At 51.9% G+C, this 24,558-nt stretch overlaps 1 protein-coding gene across 2 annotated transcripts in view; it reads left to right on the top strand.

Moving 5' to 3' along the window:
• Positions 1 to 16,018, top strand: part of KCNIP3 (potassium voltage-gated channel interacting protein 3) — a gene marked incomplete at both ends in the record, with an annotated part of 61,153 nt that extends 45,135 nt beyond the window's left edge. The window contains 7 exons of one of the 2 annotated variants that reach the window (XM_079792471.1): positions 7,843 to 7,963; positions 8,432 to 8,501; positions 8,789 to 8,859; positions 13,813 to 13,920; positions 14,526 to 14,630; positions 15,171 to 15,233; positions 15,971 to 16,018. In XM_079792471.1, coding sequence (XP_079648597.1) covers positions 7,843 to 7,963; positions 8,432 to 8,501; positions 8,789 to 8,859; positions 13,813 to 13,920; positions 14,526 to 14,630; positions 15,171 to 15,233; positions 15,971 to 16,018 — 586 coding nt within the window. Of the gene's footprint in view, positions 1 to 7,838; positions 7,964 to 8,431; positions 8,502 to 8,788; positions 8,860 to 13,812; positions 13,921 to 14,525; positions 14,631 to 15,170; positions 15,234 to 15,970 lie in introns of both variants that reach the window. The other variant, XM_079792472.1, reaches the window with a different exon arrangement.
• Between the last annotated feature and the right edge of the window lie 8,540 nt (positions 16,019 to 24,558).

The following is a 24,558-nucleotide window of genomic DNA, read 5'->3' as shown; positions in this document are numbered from 1 at the left end:
AGAAGTAACCTGGCCCAAAGGACCCCCAGGGTCACGCACCGCTGACTGTGTCCAGATAAGCAACAGTTGAGCCAGAGACTAGGGGGCGGGGCTTGCTCAAGCCCCCCTTCTCCCCCCACCCCCCACCCCTCACCCCTGGCCTATAGCAACATCAAGCCTGGGGCTCTGGCCCACTTCCCTGCCAGCAGAGGCCAGAAACCACGCCGCCCAGCCCACCTCTCTCTTCCCTTCCCCCGGAGCCAGCCCAGCAGGCAGTAGCCTGGGCCAGTGGGGACCAGGGGCCCGCCTGGACCTTACGGAGGACGGATATGCAAGGTGGTAAAGAGCCTGTCAAGTGCCTCCTCCTTGCCCACTAACTTCTAGCACAGTCAGTGGTGTGTGACCCTGCGGTCACTTGGGCTCGGTCATCTCTGCCAGAAGCAATGGGAGCTAACACACCCTGCTCCCTCAGAGCTGGGCACTCATTTCTGCTCAGGGGTCTCCTTTCCCAATGATGATCTGTTTTAGATGTTCTTCTTTTGTCAGCTGTGGACACGACATTGTCTTCTCCCGTTCTGCTGAGTGTCTTTAACTGGCCTTGGTTGAACAGAAATCCTTCATTTTAATGGGATTGAATTTTTCCATTTTTTCCTTTATGGTTTGAGTTTTTGACGTTTTCAGAAGTCTTTCCCTACCATTTAGTTAGCAAGATACATTTTATTTGAATTCTGCAGCTCACCTTTCTTATTGGGGTCCTAGTTCATCTGGAGCCCACTTTTGCACATCGCATAAAGGGATCCAGATTCATTTTCTGTATGTGGGGAGCCAGCTTTCTTAACTCCATCGACTATACAGTCTGACCTCTCCTCAGTCTCCTGCGAAGCCCCCTTTATGCCTCTTTTTCTGAGCTCCCTGGTCTGCTTGTGGGTTTGCTTGTTCTTGTACCAACCACACAATTTTTAATGCAGTGACTGCGCAGTATGTAGTAGTATCTGATAGGGAAAGCTCGCTCTGTACTCCTCTTTTCCAGAATTTAATGGACTTTTTATTCCTCATTCTACATTTCAGAGTAAATTTATCAAGGTCCTCAGAAAGGCCAATTAGATTTTTTATTAAGTGTGTGCTGAATTTACAGATTACTTTGGGGACAGATGAAATCTTTATAATATTATATGGTCCTATCTAAAATGGAATAGCTCATGTCTTCAGATATCTGTCTATGCAGAGGTCCTTTGAGTTTTGATTAATGCTTAGGTACTTTTTAGTTTTTATTGATATTACGAATGTAACCTTTTTATTATATTTTCTAAGTGGTTATTACTGGCGTAGAAAATTGTTATTGGTTTTTATAAATTAATTTTGCATCTGGCAACCTTACCAAATTCTCATGTATATTGATTCTTTTGGTCCCTGGGGGCCCTATTATTGACAAGTAATGTTAGTTTTTCCTTTACTTCCTAACTCTCACATCGTTTATTTCTTTTTTGAAATTTTTGTAGAGCGTTGGTAGGACATCAATTAGTGACGATTAAGGCCAACCTTGTGATGGCGGCCCAGATCTTAAAGAGAATGTGTCTTAACCTTTGCCATTAAATCTAATGGCCAGTAGATAAATATGTGATTTGCAAATGAAAGCTGCATTCAGTTAAGGCAGTTCTCTTGAATTCCTAGTTTGGTAAGAGTTTTTGTTTGCTTTAATTATAAACAGATGCCGATATTTATCAGTGCCTTTTTGGATTTTCAAGGATTTTCCCTCCTTATTCTCTTACAGATAAAATCTTCTTGATCAGGTTGCACTTTTACTTTTTGAAAATACTGTTGGATTAAGTTGGCTAACATTTGGTTTCATCTTTGCTTAGAAGTGAAATGAACATATAATTTTTTTGGTTTTTCAGCTTTATTGAGATATAATTGACATATAACATTGTGTAAATTTAAGGTCTACTTGTATGCATAGATGCATAACCCAGCGACACAGACAATAGGGTGCTAAAGACTTGGGGTGGAGGGCAGGGGGTGAACTGAAGAGGTCAATGGGGGGGGGGGGAGAACATATGTAATACTTTCAACAATAAAGATTTATTTTAAAAAAAGAAAATCCTATCTAATAAAGAGGGAATATGCTAATTGACCCTCACACCATCACAAAGATGGTGGTGCCCACAGCCAATAAAGAGGGAATATGATAGTTGACTGCCCCGCCCTCAAAGATGGAGGCGCCCATAGCCAATAAGGAGGGAATATGCTAATTGACTGCCTCACCCTCAAAGATGGTGGCGCCCACAGCCAATAAGAAGGGAATATGCTAATTGAGTGCCACACCCTCAAAGATGGCGGCACCCACAGCCACAAGACAACAGTGCCCAGTCCCCTCAGTCCTGCCAGGGCGGCAGGCACGGCAAGGCCGGATCTGCCCTCGGGCAGGCCCGGCCACTCTGTGCGCCTGCCTCCAGAGTCCCCCATTCCCCTCAACCCCCCAGCTGCCCAGGGCCGGCCCAAGGCGCAGGCAAGCCTTGGATGGCAGCTGCCTAGCAACCCAGGGATGCCTGAGGCTCAGATAACCAGGGCCAGCAGAGGCTTGCGCTGCTGGCAGTGGCAGCAGCAGAGGTGTGATGGGACATCGCCTTCCCCTGATCACCGGGTTGCCTCCCGCCCCTGAGGGCTCCCAGACTGTGAGAGGGGGCAGGCCAGGCTGAGGGAACCCCCCTCCAGTGCATGAATTTTCATGCACCAGGCCTCTAGTAATACAATAATTAATGAAGAGTAGGTTTTTGAATAATACAATAGTAAGTAAATAAATAATAATACAAAAATAAACTGTGTTTCATGAACTCACCACTGAAAACCTACTTTTTGCCCACCCCTGGATATCTATATCCAGGATTTTTGTTTTATTTTATTTTTTGGCCTTTGAGGAAGAGGATTAGGTTACTTAGGCTCTTTAGTTCATGGGACAGTGTCAGTCTTGACTCATTTAAAACCTCTCTCTTATTTTATTTTTCCCTTTCCCTTTTATTCCCCCATTTCTTCCTCCCCTGGAGCTGTTATTCTAATTTTTATTTTTTATAAATTACATATAGTGCCATTTGCCTGCTTGGGTGCCCCAGCCTATGAGTTGTTTGTTTGTTTGGTGTGTTTTTTTAACAGCACAAGTTTATTTTCTCATGCATATGCAGACTAGAAATCAGAGGTCAAGATGCCATCAGGTTTGGTTCCTTCTGAGGCTCTCTCCCGGGCTTGCAGACGGCCGCCTTCTCACTGTGTCCTCGTGTGGTCTTTCCTCTGTGCATGCATGTGTCTGGTGTCTCCCAGTTCTGTGAATTTTGGCAAATGCATAGTCATGTTACCACGATCAAGCTATAGAACAAGCCCATCACCATAAACAATTCCCTCATCTTGTAGTCAGCTCATCTCTTGCTCCCAGCCCCTTCTCTATAATTTTATATTTTCCAAAATGCCGTATGATTGGCATCTTACATTAGGTAGCCTCTTGAGTCTGATTCTTTAACTTACCAATGCATTTCAGATTTGCCCCTGTTGTGTGGCTATCAATAGTTTGCTCACATTCATTGCCGAGGAGTATTCCACTGTGTGGATGTGACACGGTTCGGTTATCCATTCACTGGTCCAAGGGCATTTGGGTTATCTTCAGCTTTTGACGACTGTGAATTAAGTTGCTGTAGATATGTACATAAGTTATTGTGGAAATATAATAGGTTTCATTTCATTTGAGTAAATAGCCGGCAGTGGGATTTCTGGGTCATGGGGGACGTGTATGTTTAAGAAACTGCCACACTGATTTCCAGAAGGTCAGCACCATTGCCATTCCTGTCAACAGCGTGTAACAGTTCCCGCTCCCCCACTCTTAACATCGCTTGACGTTGTCAATATTTGTTAGTTAAGTGATTCTAATATATTGTTATGGTTTTAATTTGGATTTCCCTCATTGCAAATGATGTTAAATACCTTTATTTGTACTTACTTGTCATCTGTAGATCCTCTTGGGTAAAGTGTTTGACAAGTCCTTTGCCCATTTATTAATTCTGCTGGGTTTTAAGAGTTATTTATAAATTCTGTCAGATATGTGATTTGCAAATATTTTTCAGTCTGTAGTTTATCTTTTTATTTAGCAGTCTGTCTTATGGAGCAAACGTTTTACTTTTTCATTAAAAAGTGCAGTTTATCAAATTTTTCTTTTATGATTTTGCTGTTGATGTCATGTCTAAGAACTCTTTGCCTAAACCCAGGCCATGAAGATTTTTTTCCATGTTATTTTTCCAGAAGTGTTATAGTTATATGTCTTACATTTAAATCTGTGCTTCATTTTGAGTTAATTTTTGTATAAGATATAATGTTTAGTCAAAGTCAATTTTTTTGGTAATGGATGTCCAATTTTCTAGTACCATCTATTAAAAAATTATTCTTTATCTACTGCACATTGGTAAAAAATCAGCTGGTTATATTTGTGTGGATCTGTTTCTGGGTTATCTGTTTCATTGCATTGATCTGTGTGTCTATCTCTCCTCAAACACCAAACAGTCTTGGTTATTGTAGCTGTATAATAAGTCTTAGAATCAGATAGACTGATTTCCCCTTGATTCTTTTTCAAAACTGTTTTAGCTATTCTGTTTCCTTTGCCCTATAATTTTAGAATTATTGTGTGTACATCTAAAAAAAATCTTTCCAGGATTTTTATTGGAATTCTGTTAAATCTGTAGATAATTTTGGAAATAACTGACATCTTTATGATATTGGGTTTTCCAATCTATGAACATGGTAGTCTCTTCACTTATTTCAGTCTTCTGTGGTTTCTTTCATCAGCATTTTGTAGTGTTCAGCATTCAGATTATGTGCATGTTTTGTTAGATTTATACCTATGTATTTCATTTGTGGGGCAAGCAATTGCAAATAGTATTGTTTTTAAATTTTTGTTTCCAATTGTATATTGCTGGTCTATAGAAATGTGACTGATTTTGTGTGTTAACTTTGTATCTTGTGACCTTGCTAAGCTCACTTATTAGAGGGTTGTTTTTTTTTTTTTTTTGTATGTTATTTGGGATTAGTTACATAAATAATCATGTCATCTGAAAATAAGGATAGTTTGTTTTTTTCTTTCTAATCTAATCCTTGCTTTCTTCTTTTCTTTTTTCTTTTCTTCCTCCTTCCCCACCCAACACCTTTTTGCATTGATTAGGACTTTTATCATGATGTTGGATAGGAGAGGAGAGAGCAGATATTCTTGCTTGTTCTTAACCTTAGGGGGAAGCTTACTTATTTAGAAACGTTCCTCTTTTCTAAAATAGGTATTTAATGCTTTAAACTTCACTCTAAGTAATTTATCTGCATGCCACAAATTTTGATGTTATCTTTTCAAAAATTCAATTCAAAATATTTCATCTTATTTTCTTGTGGATCTTGATTTTTATTTGATACCATTTTCCTTCATCCTGAAGTATTTCCTTTAGCATTTCTTGTAATGCAATTCTGCTGACAACAAACTCCCTAGCACTCATTTACTGCAAGCATGTCAAACTCCCGGCCCAAGGGCCACATGCGGCCCACAGTGAATATTTTTGCGGCCCAGCCAATATAACGGTATGTAAGAAATGTTTTAATAAAAATTTTGTAACTTAATTTTTACAATATCCTTTTATACATAATTATTAATAACGAACCACAACATTCACTAATGACTGATTACTATAATTGTGTTGCATTCATTTCCTTTATGCACAGGTGCACCATTTCTCTCCACTAATACTAGCAGCAAATATTTTAGCAGCCGATTGCCACATCATTAGTCTTGGACTGACTTGTTTGGTGTGTGCAACAGGAAATATTTCACTTTCGTAGAACAAGAAAAATAGGTTTATTTGCATTACACTTATTAATTTGTACAGTTATTTAGTGTCTGGTAAGTTAATGTTCAAGAAAAAATATTAATTTTTATTAAAATGTTCTATTTTATGTTAACAATGACTCACTTATTTCAACCATTTGTATTCAGCATGTCTCTATCAAAATAAACCTACATTTCTATGGAAATTGAAGCTTTTGTTTTTCCATAGAAACCTACATTTCTATATAAATTGAAGCTTTTAAACCTTGTTTATTTGGCCTGTGTTAGCCTTTGAGTTTGACATGCTTTATTTACTGGAAAATGCCTGTACGTCACCTTCTTTTTTTAAGGATATTATCAATGGATATGAAATTCTAGGTTATCATATTTTTTCTTTCATCAATGTGAAGTGTTGCTCCATTGTCTCTTGGTCTACATAATTTCTTGTGAGAAGTTAGGTGTTTTTCTTATTGTTCTTCTTTCTTAGAGTCTTCCTTTCCCCACTGGATTCTTTTAAAATTGCCTCTTTATTTTTGGTTTTCTTCAGCTTGACCATGCTGTTCCTACATGTGTTTGTCTTTTTCTTTTTCACTGAGTTTCTTGGATTTGTGTATTGAGGTATACCTCATATTGTGGTTCCCCATCCTGTCTTTGACAAACTCTTGGGATGCCTCCAGCTCCCCTTAAAAAATACAGTTGCCATGAGCATCCTTCCACATGATCCCTTAGCTGGGTACGATTTTATTTGGGCTGTTAGAACCCAGAGTAGAATTGCTGGCTTGCAAGGTTTGCCTATACTAAACTTGACTGAGGATTGCCAGATGTCCATATGATGATAGGATGATTCTCAAGCGAGGAAAGAATAATGGTGAGGAGAGCAGAAAGAGTGGGGAGAATTTCTGGAGGTACTGGCAGTTCAAAGAGAGGAAGGTATGAAACAGCTGTCTTGGAGACTGGGAGTGTGCACGACCAAGGCAACAGAGCCCACTTGCTGGGCAGTCTGCAGGCTGCTCTTGAGTTAGTGAGAGTGGGCAGTGCTTCTGGGAGAGGTCGGGCATGGAGCAGATGCAGCACAGGGTTCTAAAGGCTCAGGTTAGCAGTACTCCATGCCTGGCACTGTTCTGGGCTCTGTGGGCCCAGGGCGGGCAGTGCCAAGGGGCTACTGATCACCACAGACTCATCATTCTGTGGGTGCCTGGGGAGGCAGGGCTGGTGACAATGTGGTGGGAAGGTCTGTAATTATGTGATCAGGTTGCTCAGCAGGTGTAGGTACTCAGTGTTTCTCTGTCTGTAGCTCTATTTTATATTATAAAAGTGATGCATACCACACCAAGAAAATTTAGGAAAGGGTAAAAAACAAAAGATAAATAAAAAAGTAGATCGTCTGAAATCCATGCTCTCCCCACACTGCCGAGAGGCAGCTGCAATTAGTTAACATTTGGATGTCTTATTATTAAAGAAAAGCACTGTCCCTGCCCAATGGGCCTTTGAGGTCTGACCTCATGGCCAAATGTGAGTAAGTCCCCCCACCAAATGTAGCCAAGCAGCAGTGTGGTAGGCTGAATGGGCCATGAGGGGTCCTCTCCCCATTCCTGGCAGAAATCCAGGAGGCCTGCATGGAGGGGGTGGCCATGAATTGGGTCTTGAAGGTTGAGGGTCCCTTGAGCCTGTCTTGCTGTCTTTATCCCTCCTGTCTCCCCTTGTTCGGTGTCTTTCAAGGGCAGAGCTAGCTCCCAGCCCCTGTCCTGCTGTGTGGCTAATAGGGTGGTCAGGCTGCAGGTGAGACGAGTAGGGACGGCCCACTGTGTGTGAGGCCAGGGGGCAGCGTGGCCTGAGCGTGCTGCTCCACTATAGCCCCTCCATTTGTGCAGTGTGAAGCCTGTGTATGCACAATAGTCATGCAAGGGGAGTCCCTCCACCCCCGACATCAGCCCCTGGTCTGGCACCCACTCCCTAGCAAGAAGGAGAAGCGGGGCGGGGAGTACATGTTCCACCCTCCTGGGTCTGTGTGCCCCTCCAGATAGCAGCGACAGTGAGCTGGAGCTGTCCATGGTGCGCCACCAGCCAGAGGGGCTGGAGCAGCTGCAGGCACAGACCAAGTTCACCAAGATGGAGCTGCAGTCCCTCTATAGGGGCTTCAAGAATGTGAGTGATCCCCACCCCTCAGGAGAGGCCCTGACCCACCCAACCCTTTTACCCTTGCCTCCAGGAAGGGGAGTTCTGGCTCAGGCAGGCCTTCTAGAAACTTCCATGGAATAGCAAATATCCTGGGGCCTTGATGAGGCTCATGTTCTGTGGGAGACCAGTCTGGGGAGTGTGTGGACCAAGCCCCCGAGTCAGTGTTGTGAAGGCCCCGGGCTCCTTTCTGCGTGTCTATGTGCTGGCACAAGGGAAGGGTGTACGAGGGACCAGATTGGCCCAAGGGGACCAGCCACCCCCCCCCCCCACACACACACACCTACCTACCCCTCCTACCTCGCCCCCCAACCACCAGGCTCTCCTGGGGCCTCAGTGGAGCCCAGCAGTGCCTTGGACAGTAGGCGCCTTCAGAGGGAGGAGTCAGGGTGGGGGCTGGGGGTGGCCGAGGCTGCTGAGGGTGACTTACTGCTGCAGGAGTGTCCCTCGGGCCTGGTGGATGAAGACACCTTCAAACTCATTTACGCACAGTTCTTCCCTCAGGGAGGTGAGTCTGAGGCCAGACCCCTGCTCCCGCTTCTCCCAAAGCCCCCACTTTGTCCCTGTGGCAGTTCTGCAGAGGGCGGGTGTCCCTTTATGGGGAGGGGACCCTCACCTCCACCTCTATGCTCCCCACCACCACTTGCTTCCTGGAGGCCTGATGTTGCCTCTATCCCATTGGAAGGGGGTACCCCAGCTCAGGACACAGGTGGACCCCCAGTGGGGCTGCCTGAGGTGGGGGCTTGGCTGCCAGGAGGCTCACCTCACCCCAGCCAGTGCCCTTGTCTCCTCCAGATGCCACCACCTACGCGCACTTCCTCTTCAATGCCTTCGACGCTGACGGGAACGGGGCCATCTGCTTCGAGGTAGGTCTCTGCTGTACCCTCCCACGTCCCCTGTGGCATGCCAGGCGTCCCTCTGTCCTGGTTCACACCCTCGGGCTCTCTAGAGGGTCAGGCCTGATCCTGGTGTACATGGACCCGTGTGTGCCCTGGGGAACAGGTGGACTGTGTTTGGCTGGCCCGGCATAACTGTGAAGTCAGTAGAATTTGGTTTTGCTGTCTGGCCATCCTATTCCCAGCCTTGTCTTCCAGTCCAGCCCAGGGAGCCCAGGGAGCCACTGCGGCACCCTGAGGTGGCAGTGACCCAGGGTGAGTTTGCAGAGGAGAAAGGGACGAGGCCCCACTGAGAGATCTGTGCCGACAGCGGGCTGCAGGCCCCAGCCCCAGAATTCCCCGCCTTTGTCAGAAACAGACAGAGCCCCTGGCCTGAGCAGGCTCCTGCCATCCCAGCCTGGTGTCTCCGCTGTCAGAAAGGGGTGCCTGCCCCCCCCCCCCCCACACACACACAGTGTCCCCAGCAGGGCCTCGCCTGGCTCTGTGTGGGCGGCCATGGGTCCCACCCAGGCCAGGCCACAAGATCATTTGAAGGAGGCATCTCTGTGGAGCCCAGGCCCCTAAAAATAGCTGCAGGTGAAAAGCTGAAACCTCTTTGGGGAGGAAACCCATGCTGAGAGCCAGGCGTGATCGATAACCACTCGGCCAAGGGCGGTGACAGGAAAGCCTCCCGACCAGCTGAGGGCTGGAGGGGGTGGGGGGCGTGGGGGGTGGAGGTGGCGGGGGGGGGGGGAGGGGGTGAGGATAATAGTAGCTCTGACATCGCATCCTAACGTTGCTGCATTCCTCTCTGTGCCCGCCCACCCAGTGCTGCACTGACCCCACCTGGGTGACCACGGGCCCGCCCCTCGGCACACTCTCAGGGCTCCTGTGCGTGTGAGCATGTGCAGTGTTCCCAGCGCCTTCCCTGTTCTCCGTGAACCTGCACACAGTACAGACCCCGTCAGCACAGAGCGGGAGACAGCAGGGAAAACTCACTGTCCCCGGGCCCCTCCCTGTGACCAGTTTCTGCAGATCCTTCTCGAGGCTCCTGAGATGCCTGGGAAGGGGGTGTGGGAAGGGTGCTGGTGTGAGGTACACACCAGGGCGTTGTGGTGGTTTCTCTCGTTCTGAAATCAGAGGCTCAGACTGCTCAGCAGGGCCCCTCTGTGCCGGGGGGCAGGGGAGGGGGCGTGCCAGGAAGGCCCAGGTTCCTCTCCTGTGGCCATCACTCTCCATCCCCCGAGGGAGGGCTCTTTTGATACCGTTAGGGTGGTGGTGGGTCTCTGGGGGCTGTATCAGTGGCTCAGTTGAGGGTGCTCGTGCCGAGGCCCCTCTGCCTGGCACCTCTCAGGCTGTCCCCTCCGGTGTCATCCGGCCTTCCACGTGCTTCTCTGCATGTGAGATAGCGCCTCTGGGTCCACAGGGTGTGTGTTCTCCATGATGACCTTTCCCCTGACCCCGGGGTCTGCTGTGGAGGCTTTTCCAGGAAGGAGGAGGGCAGTGTCTCCCCAGGGACCGCCCACCAGCAGGGCTCCACGCTGGCTGCTCACAGGCCAGGAGGGTCCCGCCGGTTGGGATGACACTCAGCCCCCTCATGGCTCAGACCCAACGTGTTCTGGAAATGGAAACTCAGGTCCGTTTATGGGCATTTACAGGGATCCCGATGTTTTTGTATGTTCTTGAGAGACAAGACCCATATTAATTAAAATGGATTGATATGGGAAAATATTATAACTTCCCTGCCCTCACCAAAGACTACCAGGAAATAGATGGGCAAGACCAGCAAACCTTAGCATGGAGCCGTGGTCCCACGTTCTCCCTCAGGGCCACCCTCCTGCTCTGGTCCTCCTGGGTCCCCCGGGCTGTGCCAGAGGAGGGCGCCTGAGGCTGGCCTCCCCGCCTGGGCACAGACAGTGCTGCACGCAGATGCCATCCAGGGCCTTGCTCATCCACCTCACTCATCTGCAGGGCCACCGCTCCCTTGGAGAGTTATGGCTGGTGTGTGTCTCAGGGCGGCTGTGGCTACCTCTACCCTTTTCCCTCCGAAGTGACCCGCTCCCAGTGACTGACCACACAGAGTGTCCCCTGAGCAACCAGGGAGAAGGCCTGCAACCTCAGTCACACCCCCAACCCCACCCCTGGCTGAGCTCCTGCCCTGTGCTCCACCCCGCACCCCTCGGGGGCACGCTGGGTGTCTTAGTTTGGAGGCCTCTCTGCATCACTGTGTCGCTTATAGGAGCCCCTCAGCCCCCAGGGCTCTGCCTCAGGGACAGCCACAGAGCAGGGCTGTGGATGTGATAGGCTTCTTATGCCTGGGATTTAAGGCAAGGAGTCACAGAACTAGCGATGGCCCCACCCACTACTGTGCTGTGTGGGTTGGCAATTTAGAACTGGGAAGCTGGCTGGACTTGGGGCCACCTGTGTGTCACCGAGGATGGGCCAGTGGCTCACAAGGCACATTGCCACCACCTCTCCCTGGTACCATCGCTGCTATACGACACACACGGAGGGACACTGAACGGGACATTCCTCGGGGTGGTTGACCACGAGGGCTTCCGCACCACAGACCCGGGTCTGTGAAGGCCAGAGGGGAGACAGCGGTGCCCCCGGGGCCCACGCGAGACGGGGCCCTGTATGGGATTCCAGGCCTACACCTCCCACCAGGGAGCCTGTCAGACCCCAGAGGAGAGGGAGGGGCGTGAACTCCGATGCTTTGACTCTTCACTGCTGAGGAAACCGCCAGCAAGAGTCAGCGGTGCCCTCAACTCCAAGGACTGTCCAAGGTTTTCCTAGAGACACTTTGATTTTCTTCACCTAAATGCACACATGATGTCAAGAGTCCCATAGATTACAGGTTATAGACCTTGGAAAACAGCAGCTAACGCTCCACATGCCCGAGGAGGCAGCCTCCTCTTTTAGCTGACTGTCACTGTTCTCGCAGCAGCTCGCCTCCACTCCTCCTTCCTGACTGCATCTCAGACATGGCCTGCGGCCGTCTGCCCTGTGGTGGGGGCGGGGCCTCCCAGGCACACACCTTTCCATCCCCAGCTTCCCACAGAAGTACAGGATTCAGATTGGACAAGGACTCGCGGTTTACCTGATCGTGGGAGTTTGCGCCCAGTAAGCCTTGCAGTACATTGTGGCTCTCCTCTTCTGCACACATCCTTACTCTGCCTGCCATTGGCAATTTTCCGAGTTTTCACTTGCCTGGGGTCTGGACCTCATCATTAACTTACCCCAGGTCCTTCTCCAGCCATCTGGACGGGCACCTCCCAGAGGACACGTCTCCTCAGCCTTAGACTCCAGCATCCACTGGGGCTGGGCACCTCCTGGGGGTCTCGTCCCCCCTTGCCTACTTCAGGTCTCCTGGTTCCTGGGTCCCATCACCCTCCTCCTGCCTACTTTACTCTTTCTTCTCGGGCACGTCTTCCAGTAGCCATCTAGGAAGAAAGTATGTGGGAGGTAGACGTCTCTTGTTTGACGTGTTGTGTGGGACCAGAGCCGTGGTGGGAAGCTGTGCTCCTTCAGGATGGTGGCCATCAGGCCACTGGCCTCCTCCCCCAAATGTTGTCCAGAAAGCAAAGCCTGTGACCTCTGGCCCTGTGGACGGGGCTCGATTCTGCTTTTCTCTTTGGTTTTGTTTTTCTCTCTGAAAGCCTAGAGGCGCTCTTTGCACCCAGTTTTCTGAAATGGCCTCGGGATACATGCCTGCCGGTGACCCTGCGGGCTGTTGGCAGGTGTGCGAGGCCTCAGCAGGCCCTGCACGGCACAGCCCTCCGTTGTGGGAGGTCTTCCCTTACTTCTCGCCCTTCGTGCCTGTGTCCTCCCTTCCTCCTGGCACTGCTGCTGTTCCTGCTCCGGGGCCTCTCTTTACCGCCATTTCTCCCCTATTTTCCAGCTCTGCCTCCTCCTCCCCCTCCGCTTCACGGAAGATTCCACGTGCTTCTCCAACCATTCTTCCGAGTATGTCATTTTGCTTTCTTATTTTTTTATTTCCAAAAGCTTTTTCTTGTTCTTAGTTATTCCTCTTTTATAGCCTCCTGTTCTTATTTTAGGAAAGTCAGATTTTCAATCTCCAAATCCAAAAGTTTTTGTTTAGTTTTTTCCTCCTGTAATAATTTTTGTTTCTTCCAAATCCATTTTCTCTCTTTCCCTTCGGCTTTCTCTTTTGTGACACAGGCTTCCTCAGATCCAGAAAGTATACAGTTTGAGTGGGGACTAAGCCCCGTGGTGTACGGCCTGCCCCTCCACAGGCTGCCCCCTCCGCCTTCCTGGCACAGGCCTTCTCTGCCCCCCTTCTCTCAGGAAACCCCGGGGGGACCGCGGGCGGGAGGCTCAGCCTGCAGGCTTCCTGGGAGTGGAGGGAAAGACTGGCGTCCCCCCAGCTGTGGTGACACAACAGTGGCCATTTCCATGTGGAAGCCGTTGGAACATCTGTCTTGTCACATTAGTAATCAATGTCCACCACACTCAGAGGTTTGTCCTGGCCCAGAATTGAACACTGTTAGCTTAGCTTTGGAAGCTGGAAGGTTTCAAGCACCCTGACATGCAGATCCTGGCAAACTACAGGGAAGGCACCCCTTTATGAAAGAGTGCCCCCCGGTGTCCTCCATCAGAACAATGCATTATGGTCTGAGACACCATATGTTTGAATGGCTTTACTTGAGATGATCAGTATCAGCCACCATGTCATCCCCACCACACACACACACACACACACACACACACACACACACATGCATACACTCACACACATTTACACATATGCACACATATGTACACACACATGCACATGCGCACACACTGTCAGCCTCATGGACCCCTGCCTGCTCTGTAATGGAAGCCCCTCACTCTAGAGCTGTGACTCAGTGGAAGCCACACAGCGAACTGGAAACAGAATCCGGAGTCAGATGGTCACCCCTCCCCTTCCCTCCCTCCCAGGACTTTGTGGTTGGCCTCTCCATCCTCCTGCGAGGCACAGTCCAGGAGAAGCTCAAGTGGGCCTTCAACCTCTACGACATTAACAAGGATGGCTACATCACCAAAGAGGTACGGGGACTGAGGCGTGGCCCGTCTGTCCTCCTGCCCCCACGGCTGCTGCCCAGGCTGTCCTGCCTCCCCCCCCCCCCCCCACCCAGAGACCAGGTCGGGGACAGCCGCCAGGGGCTTCTCCTCTCCTGGGCTCTGTCCTGGGCCCCTGAGTGCAGGGAGCATGGGGCTGTGTGCCCCTCACCACACATCTGGGTTCAGTTCTGCAAGTGTCCTAGGACCATCCCTTCTTACAGAAGGGCCTGGGGAGACACAGGTGGAGAAGCCTAGGGTGGGGCTGGCCTTGGCTCCCACCAATCAAGGGGAAACGGGGGGCCCTCACCACATGGGGCCACAGTTGGGTTCTTTTGGCCCAAACACTTTTTGTATATGAAATAGTAGCTACAGTCTCAAATTTTGGAGACAAAAAATCTACCTCTGACCTTTCTTGAAGAGTCAGAGCTGTCACTGGGCAGAGCAGGGGCGGGGGCAGAGCAGGGGGGCCTCCAGCTGGCTCAGACCTGCCCTGGAGGGGTTCTCCACCCTTGGGTGCAGCCCTCCCCTCTGGCCCTTGCACCCCCCCCATCCTTGCAGCTGGACTCATGCCAGCCCATCCGCCCCTCCAGGAGATGCTGGCCATCATGAAGTCCATCTATGACATGATGGGCCGGCACACCTACCCCCTCCTGCGGGAGGACGCACCCCTGGAGCACGTGGAGAGGTTCTTCCAGGTGAGCGCTGCGGCCAGAAGAGGAAGGGGCTCCTGCTCAGGGCACCTGGGCGAGCCCCCCTGAGCCTCCCCCTCCCACAGGAGGGTAAATGGGCATGCCTGGTCAGCTGAACCTCGGCTCAGGGCCGGCTGGGCTCATAGATTCCAAGGCAGCTGACATCTCGGCCGTGTCCTGGTGCCTCCCAAGAGCTCCCCAGCTCCTCCAGGGAAACTGTCTGCAAGAGGAATGGGGTTGGGGTGACTTCTCTGTGTGTCCATGGGACACGTGGCCCTTTTGTGCCTTGGTTGCTCCATCTGTCCTACTTGCCTATCAAGGTGAATTCTGGGAATTGTAAGCTCAGGAGGCCGTCAGAAGCATCTGGGGCTGGAGGGCAGACTGGGGAGAGGTCAGCTGTGGGTGCGAGGGGCTGAGGATCCAGTGTAGGGGACAGAGGGGATAGGTTAGGTAGAGGAGGCCCACCCTCTGCCACGGCCTCAGGCCTGGGACAGGGACTGTCCCTGGGGAGACACAGACTCATCGAGGGTGTGGCTTGGGTTGCAGAAAATGGACCGGAATCAGGACGGGGTAGTGACCATTGATGAGTTCCTGGAGACCTGTCAGAAGGTAGGTGTCCTCTCCAGTTGAGAACACTTTGTGTCCTGCCCCAGCCAGTCTTCAGGCCACTCCCCACCCCCAAGCTCCACTTTCACTCTTTCATCTGAACCCCTCCCCCGGCTCCTGCCGGCCGCAGCCCACTTGGGCAAGCCATAGCTCAGCCCTGCCCTTGCGTGCTTTGACTTAAAGGGGGCAGATGTGGGGCCAACAGGGGGTGATGAGGCAATGTGGCCCTTGGGCAGGGTCACGCTGGGGGACAGGCCCCTGGAGCCTCCCAGTTTTGCTGACTCTCCTCTGCAGAGCATCCTCGGGGCCGGGGAGGCAGGGCATCAGACCTCTGCCACTTGCCTCGCTCCCAGAGTGACCTGTCCATGACCTTTGGCCTCCGCTGGGTGAGCAGCCAGGGAGGTTTGTCCTTCAGTGAGTTAGCCGATCCCAGGAGTGACTTCTCTGTGTGTCCATGGGACATGTGGCCCTTTTGTGCCTTGGTTGCTCCATCTGTCCTACTTGCCTATCAGGGTGAATTCTGGGAATTGTAAGCCCAGGAGGCCGTTAGAAGCTGCAGTCAGGCCTTGGGGCTGAAGACAGGCTGGGCCTGACCAGCTCCTCCCAGCCCAGGGACACAGACAGAGGGGTCCCTGCAGAGGCCGGTCCCTGACCAGAATCTGCTCAAGGTGACCAGAGGTGGGCACCGCCTGCCCTGTCCACCTGGGTCCGACCCAGCCTCTCGTCCTCTCTCCACGCAGGACGAGAACATCATGAGCTCCATGCAGCTGTTCGAGAACGTCATCTAGGACACATGGGGGATCCCCAAGTGGCCATCGTCACCACCTCAATCCTGCCAGGAACAGCTCCATGAGAAACTTTTTTCTAATATATTTGCAAAAAGTGAACAGTTTGCTACACACACACACACACACACACACACACACACGTGCGTGCACCATTCCTCTGGGCTAGGTGGGGGAGGGGTGCTGCATCTGGTTGGGAGCTGGGTCCAGGTGACATGAGCTACACCCCCAGCCAGCCCACCCCAGGCCCGCGGAGTGAGGCTGCCTGTGCAGTGGGCTGAGGGAAGAGCAGTGTCTACAGCCATTGGCTGCTGGGTGTGCACAGGGAAGTGCTCAGCTCCCCTGCAAAGCAGGCTCGTCTCCAGAGTGAAGGCCCCTCCCTCCTGCTTCCCTTCTTTGACACCACCCATGGGCCAGGCTCTGGTCTTCTTGTCTCCCAGCCATTCCTAGCCCACTGACCACACTCCCAGAATGCACCTCACCGCAGAACCCTGAGGGACAGCCGGGGTAAAGGGTGTTCGGACTAGGAAAGAAGTGATGGAGGCAGAGCCTGCTGCTTCCTGGAAAGGTTTCCTGGTGAGCTCTGCTGCGAGGATGAGGGGCCATCCCTGCTGTCCCTCCATCCCAGGAAGGGGCCCTTTAAGCTCAGGGTTGGGTTTCCTGGTGGAGGATGTGAGGAGACTGTGCCGACCCCACGAGATGGGAGAAGCCCTCCCCTACTTGCCCAGGCCTGGCTCAGTGGGGACACAGTGGTGGCGCTGCCCCCACCCCTCAGGCTCTAAACTGTTTGCCCCAAGTCATCGTAGGTTCCAAGAAGAGGCCATGTGGCTCAGGGACTGGCCGCCCAGGAGCCCGGGTGGCGATCCAGCCCAGGAAGGGCTGCTCGGTCCCTTGTCCCTCAGCCTCCGTCTCCCTTGGCCCAGCAGGTTGGTTGCGCTCCCCTCTGGTTGGGGTCCTGAAGCAGTGTTGACACCCTCCACAGGGGCTCACCCCAACCCGATACAAAAAGCACAAGCACCCCCAGAGCTCAGGTGGAGCCCACGAGGAGCTGAAGACACTGCTTTTCCGTGACGAGGCCCCTCAGGTGGGCTGAGCCTGGGCCCGGGCGCCCTGACACCGTGGCCCGCAGGTGGCCCAGGGAAGGAAGCAGGGGTCTGTTCTGTGACTCAGAGCAGTTGGGGCTCAAGCCCGTCCCCAGCCCAGCTCACCAACATTCAAAAGCACAAACCCCGGACTCTGCTTGGCTGGGTTCTGCTCTGGGATGGGGCCAATGTCCGCCTGAGGCCAGAGACAGCAGCGAGGGCTGGGGCCTGAAGTCGGTGGGAGGCCCACAGGGGCCTCCAGGACACACAGAGAGATGACTGCCCCTGCCTGCCCAGGCAGCAGGGACTTCCGAGGAACATTCCCAAACATACATTCCATCGGCTCCCATCCCGCCTCTGCTCGGCCTGGCCCAGGGTGAGCAGGGCCTTCAAGAAAGGGTGGGATGGCGGAGGTCATGGAGACTGGTCTGGTTCGGCCATGGGGACTCCTGGGCACCCACAGGTGGTCCTCCCCTTGGAGTTGCACTGACACCCCATCTCCAGTCTGACTGGGGGTCCCTCTCTTCCTCCAGGAGGCATCAGCTTTCCCTGGCTCAGGGATCTTCTCCCCCCACCCCCAGCCCAGTCCCCCATCTGGTATAGCTCTGCTTCTCAGGGGCCAGGTCATAGGAGAGGGTCACACCATCCCCCTGCCCCCCTTGGCCTCGGCCAGACTGGCTGCCGTCCAGCCAGGAGAGGCCTGTCTCCCACGCTGGGACGAGGACTGGCCGCATGTCTGCATGGCAGAAGCGTCTCCCCTGGGCACACCTGGGAGGGTGGCTCCTGTTCTCAGCGCCCACCAACATCAGTCCTGTATATTTTAATAAAATAAACTTGACAAAGGAGTGGGACTCACCTTGACTTATCCTGTGAGTTTTGGTCCAGCCCCTCCCACCTCTGCTCTCATCCCTGGCTCCTGCCCAGTGCTATGCTGGTGAGTGTTTAACAGGCCCCGAATGGCAGCATGAGCCAGTTTCTACGCTGGATTTCAAGCTCCCGATATGATGTCCCTGGAGGGCGCAGTTGGGAGCCTTTATGAGAAATGCCAGCCTGCAACCCTCACACAGCCAGCGGGCAGGGTACCTTCTGGAGGTGCCATTTATATCTTGTCCCCAGATCACTTTTCTCTTCCAGTTCCAGGATGTCATTTCTGCATGTCCCCTGGACTGGAGGCCACAGGACACAGAGCAAAAACAGAATTTGCCTGAAGATGTCTTCCTTTCCTGCTTTTTATTTTCAAAAGTGTAAACTCAGGAAGGATTATGCCAGGGGAGGGGCAAGAAATGAAAACCTGGGGAAGGAGTGAAAGGGGGTCCCTAACTTGGAGATAGAGAAGAGGTGGGTTCTGGGGGTATTGGTAGTGCTTCAAGGGCCAGATCCAAGGCCATGTGACATCATCACAGCGACGAGACCAAGCCTCTCTGGGTCACCAGCTTTGCCTGATGAGCGTCTCAGCAGGAGCTAGGAGGGAAGATGAGAGGACCCCCTACCACCACACACCCTGAAAGCTCCACCCCACCTGAAACCGAGGGCCTTGGCACACTCCTGGCAAGGGAGCCGCCTGACTGCTGTTGGGGATGGGATGGCCTGCATTTGCCATTGGCTGGCCACTATGTGGAGCCCATTCACCCTGGTCACAGCCTGATGGGAGGGATGGGGAAGCCGAGCTGAAAGGTATTAAGACCTCTCAGCCATTAAAGAATAGAGTCAGGACAGTGACTCCAAGCTGGGTATAAGCACTGAAATATCCCATTCACGATGGGCCAAAGAGCTCAAAATAGGGAAAGCCCATCCATCATCCATCCACCATCCATCCACCATCTACCTACCATCCATCCATTTTCCACCATCCATCCATCCACCCGCCATCCATCCATCATCCATCCACCACCCATCCACCATCCATCATTCATCCACCATCCATCCATCATCCACAATCCATCCATCATCCATCCATCATCCACCCACCATCCATCCATCATCCATCCATCATCCACCCACCATCCATCCATCATCCATCCATCATCCACCCATCCACCATCCATCATTCATCCACCATCCACCCACCATCCATCCATCATTCAACCACCATCCATCCACCATCCATCCATCATCCACCATCCATCCATCATCCATCCACCATCCATCCATCCACCCACCATCCATCATCCATCCATCTACCAACCACCATCCATCCATCATCTACCTACCATCCATCTGCCATCCATCCATCACCCACCCATCATCCATCCATCATCCATCTATCCACCATCCATCCATCCACCCACCATCCATCCACCATCCATCCATCCACCAACCACCATCCATCCATCCACCATCTACCTATCATCCATCCATCCATCATCCATCCACCATCCATCCATCATCCATCCATCAATTTGTGCATCTACTCAGCACTTTCCTGTTCCTGACACTCAGTGCAGAGGGGATGGCTGGCTGTGTCCTCTGTGTGGCTATAATGGCAGTGAGGAGTCTAGAAGGACCCCTGGGAAATCAGTCATGGAGATAGGATTAGGGGAAAATTATAGGACCTTGTCAACTATAAATAAAGAGGTAAAAATCAAAATATTAGTCATCATTTCAATAATGTACATATACATGATAAATGTAACATATCGCATATTTGGGTTTATCCAATAAATGCAAGGTTTAACATTAAAATAAAAAGAAATGGGCTCTTGGCCTAGCCGATTTTGCTTGGTATTGAGAGCATCAGCCCATGGACTGAGGGTCTAAGGTTCAATTCCGGTCTAGGGCACGTACAGCCCCAGTCGGGGCTTATGAAGGAGGCAACCAGTTGATTCATCTCTCTCACACTGATGTTTTTCTCTCTCTGTCTCTCCCCTCCCTTCCAATTTCTCTAAAAACCAATGGAAAAAATATCCTCGGGTGAGGATGAAAAAAATACAGGCTCATTAGTTTCCAATAATATGGAGTATTCAAAAATCTAGATTCTAGATTACTCTTTTCACTGAAAACAACACAAATTCTGGTTTCACCTGGGTCAGCGACAGTCACATGGACTGTCTGAACCAGCTGGTCGTAAAGGGAACATGCAGAGGCCAGCTGCCTGCAGAGTGAGCTCAGACAGGTTCTGAGATTGGAGAGGAGAGTGGGATATAGGTGGGGCCCAAACTGCACAGGGAGGTGACTATGGCCAGTCCCAGAGCCAGCATGACCAGCAGTTATCCTGTGCCTACATAAGGCCAAGATGAGGGCGTCTGGAAGAAACTCTCTACCATCTCACTCAGACTCTGCCCACTTACATGGGGAAATTGCATAAATCTCCAAGAGAAGATAAAGGCCGAATTAGACCTTGTCCAGAGCTGAGAGGTCCTGTAATGGGAGTGGGCCTGATAGGAGGCCTGGGATGGGCCTGGAATATACTCAGGTTCAGTCTGAGCAGGCACTACATGCAGCCCTCTCTTGGGTGGTGGTGGAGGCCATGCAACCCACAAACTTCCCCCGACGGCTCCCCTGACTGCCCAGGGCCATCAGTGCTAGAACTGGGCTCCCTGCTGTCTGCTGGGTGCCTTTTGGCTCTGTCTATTCCTGACCAGGAATCCCCAGCATCCTCTAACTCACCCTGCCCTACCCATCTTCGCTCTCACAGCTGGACTCAGGCCCAGGGCCCCTCAGCTCAGCTCTCTGGGCTGGCTTTGAAAATTCCCAAACTGTCTTTTGGATGCAGAATCTATGCATACCCCACCCCTCTGACCAAGATGGCCCATCCATTGCCCTGGCAGTAAAGGCCTCAGGAGCGTCTCTCTCATGCAGTCTCATGTGTGTGCTGAGGAAGGCCAGCTGATTGGACACCAGCCTGCTGCCTCTCTAGCATTCCCCTCCTCTGGCAGTAGCCCCCAGTCTCCCTGGGGATCCCTCCCTCTCTCTATCCAGAAAGTCGGGGACCCTAACTCCAAGCCAGCCCTCAGCCCGTTGGTACATGTCTTCCCTGCTCAGAGTGGTTGGTTGAGGGTGGGCACCTGGAGCCAAGGGGGACAAGGGAAATCCAAGCCGGGAATGCTGGGAAAGGCTCTGCTCCTCACCATCTGAAGCTTCAGGGGCCTGAGTCGTGGGGCTGGAGCTGCTATTTGGTAACTGGAGGAGCCAGGGAATGAAGCCAGAGCAGAAGAAGGGTAAGCTGGCTGAGGGATGGAGACAGAGAAAGCAAGGGGGAGGGGGCAGGGTTCAGCCCTTGAGCTCAAAATCAAACTATACCTTAAGCAAGCCCCTCCCAATCTCAGATTTGTCACCATGTGAGCCGCTCATAGGTTCCCCACCCCCAACACTCCGTCCCAAGCTCGCTTAACATTTCTCATCTGCTACAGCCCTTAATGTCAAGCTCAGCCGTGGGGCTGAATGTGCTTTCCAGATGTCAGTGAGCCCTGAGGGAAGGGGGTCAGGACAACACGCCCAGCTGTCTCCCTGCCAGACTGTGGGCTCTTGCCAGCAGAAGCCCTGGTTCACCCGTGGGGGCCCCAGGAGGGCCCTGCGGCGAAACATGGGGAGGGCGTGGCCACTGATGCTGCTGCACCGAAGGCTACAGGGAAGGAGCCGCTGCCGTGGAGCGGACAGCCCAGGTGAGCTTGCTGGGTCAGGGGCCAGCTCAGGAGGCACCGGGGTCAAAGTCTGTTTGAAACACGTGGCCTGCACTGTAGGGCACCTCCTTCTGGAGCACCCACCCCTACCCCACCCAGCCCAGCTCTCCTCCACCCACTTTCCTGTCCTGAGCAATTCTGGCTGAATCCTACTCCTTGGAGTTTCACTAACGAAACCAGGCAGTGCTGTCCCCGTTTTGAAAAATCACCAAATACAGGAAGACATCCAGAAACTAAAAATAAGGCCCCAGAGAGCAGGCCATCAGTCAGCCCCAGACTGCCACTGCCAGCTAGTGGCCCGCCAAGTAAGACTGCGACAGCCCCCAGGCTCTCGGAGTGGAGAACCCATTTCTCCGTTTTGTTTCTCCAAGGGGAGCAGGCCGTGCTCTCCCAGCTCTGCCGTGGTCACGTTTCTGGGGCACTCCTGTTTGAACAGTCCCCAGGCCCTGGTGTCTACAAGTGCCATCTTTTTGTACATTCGCATGTTTGTGGCCCAAAAAGCAACTCTGTGCTTCTAAAAGGCATGGAGAACAGAATGGATGCCTCTCCTCTCTCCCTTTGTGTTGGTAACTTCGGCTCCAGCCAGCAGGTTAGTACAAATTAACCTGTTTACAAATTCACTCATCTTTTCTTCTGCAATGTCGACTCTGCCATTAACCCATCTAGTGCACTTTTCATCTCAGATATTGTAGTTTCCATCAATGGACGTTTGCTTTGGATCCCTTTGAAAACTATCTTCCATGTTTCTAATTAACTTTGAACAGATGGAGTACAGTTGTAGTAACTGTTATAATATTCTTGTCTGTTAATTCTAACATCTGTCAGTTCTGAGTTCCATTAAAATGCTAGATTCTTCCCGCTATGGGCCATGTTTTTCTGCTTCTTTCCAAGCCTGGGCTATCTTTGATTAGATATCAGAACTTGTGAATTTGACCTTGTTGGTTGCTGGATATTTTTTATTTATTTCTATAAACATTATTGAGCTTGGCCTGTGATGTAATTAAGCTACTTGCAGCGTTCGATCCTGGTGGATCTTGGTTTTATGATTTGTGGGGCATTACTCCCCACCTCCCTATGGAGGCTAGACCTTCATGAGTACTCTACCCCATGTCCGGAGATTTCTGAGTTTTCCAATCTGACTAGTGGGAAGAGGCACTGCTCCTGGCCTTGTGCAATCTCTTGACACTGTTCCCTCTGATTCTTCTCGATGATTCTTTCCCTGTTCTCAGGTAGTTGCCTCGCAGACATGCACTGCTCAGGACTCTGCTGGTCACTTGAGGGGGAACCTCTACAGAATGCCCGGGTCTCTTCTCTCCAGTACTTTGTCCTGCAAACTCTAGCTTCCTTGGTCTTACCGGGCCTCGGCTCCATTTCTGCAGCTCATGGGGCATGCAGGCTCCACTTTGGCCCACCCTCCTTCTGCCACAGCCTGGAAACCCTCTCAAAGCATTAAGCAGGGGCAGCCTTAGGGTCTCATTTGTTTCCTGTCTGATATCACTGTTCTTCATTACTTGATGTCCAATTTCTTGAAAACCATTGTTTTGCATATTTTGTCTGAGTTTCTTGTTTCATGCAGGGTAAATCCTGTCCCTCTTACTCCATCTTGTCCAGAAGCAGAAGTCCTCCTCTCCTTGCCATTTGGAAGGCGTGGCTCCCCGACTCTGCCTAAGTTATGCGTTCCCCTGCCTCCCTGTTCCCTGCAGTTTTTCTGATTGCTCCTCTGGTGCTGCCCACCCTTACCGGGTGGGTCTCCTGCTAGGGTTATGCCAGGCTCTCTAGGACATTCCCCCTGTTCACACTCACTCCCACAGTCTTCCTTTCTATCTCTATGCTGACCTCTTTCTATCTTGAAGCCAGACTAGAGCCCCACGCTGCAACTGCCCACTCTGCAGTCCCCACTTGAATGTCCCACAGGCACATTAAATACAACCCATCCAAAACCCAGCTCACCATCCTCCCCCAGAGCTGCTGTCTCTCCGGAACTTGTTTCCACGAATAGCACTGCCATCACCAGGCCAGAGACCTAGGAGGCAGCCTTGCACCTCCTTCCCGCTCACTCCCAACTCCTGTCATCACTAAGGACTGTCAGTTCTACCTCCTGAACATCTCTGATCTCTAATCATCTCCGCTGCACACCAGCCACCACTGCTCTCCGCCGTGCCACCCACTCAGACACCTTTCCTTGGAGGATGACCAGTCGCCTTCTTGGGACAACTGAAGCCCTTGATTATCTGGCCCTTGATTAAGTCTTGGACCTCTTGCCCAGAGCCCCTTTCCCAGTATAGGTCCTCATTTGCCAGAGGCCTGGAGAGCTGGGTTGTAACTGCCTGGCTAATTAAACCACCTCTTCAGGAGAATGCCTGTCCTCTGACGCTGGAGATTTTGCCTCCCACTATCCTGTCCTGAGCCCAACACAGAACATGTGAAGACGGGGCTGCTGCGGATGGGTGTAAAAGGCTGGACCTGGGGTCAAAAATGGTGGTTCCCCTGCTCACTGCCTGTGTCAGCTTGCGCGAAGCACTTCCAGCCTCAGGTGTCCCGTGTGTAAAATGGGTGCAATCATCCCTCCTCTCCTAAATAACACGCCAGAGATTTGCCTTTGTCAACCAGCGCGCTATAATTTGGTTTGTTCTACCGCATTTGCCCAACGATGGAAATGGTGCCCTGCTCAGAGGCAGGGACCCGACACGGGGAGGGGAGCGCGGCGCCCAGGGTCAGGGCACAAAACGTCAGGAAGACTCGTTTTCACGTCGCTGTGAGAGAAGGGTGCCATCCTGCCGGCTCCCGCGGGTACCACCCAGAGGCCTGCAGGCTCCAGCGGGCCCGCCCTCCAGCGTTGGGC

The sequence above is a fragment of the Cnephaeus nilssonii genome (assembly GCF_951640355.1).
Source record: "Cnephaeus nilssonii genome assembly, chromosome: 15".
NCBI classification, from domain to species: domain Eukaryota; kingdom Metazoa; phylum Chordata; class Mammalia; order Chiroptera; family Vespertilionidae; genus Cnephaeus; species Cnephaeus nilssonii.
Note: the sequence above shows the minus strand (reverse complement) of the source record. Positions and strands in the feature narration are given on the sequence as shown.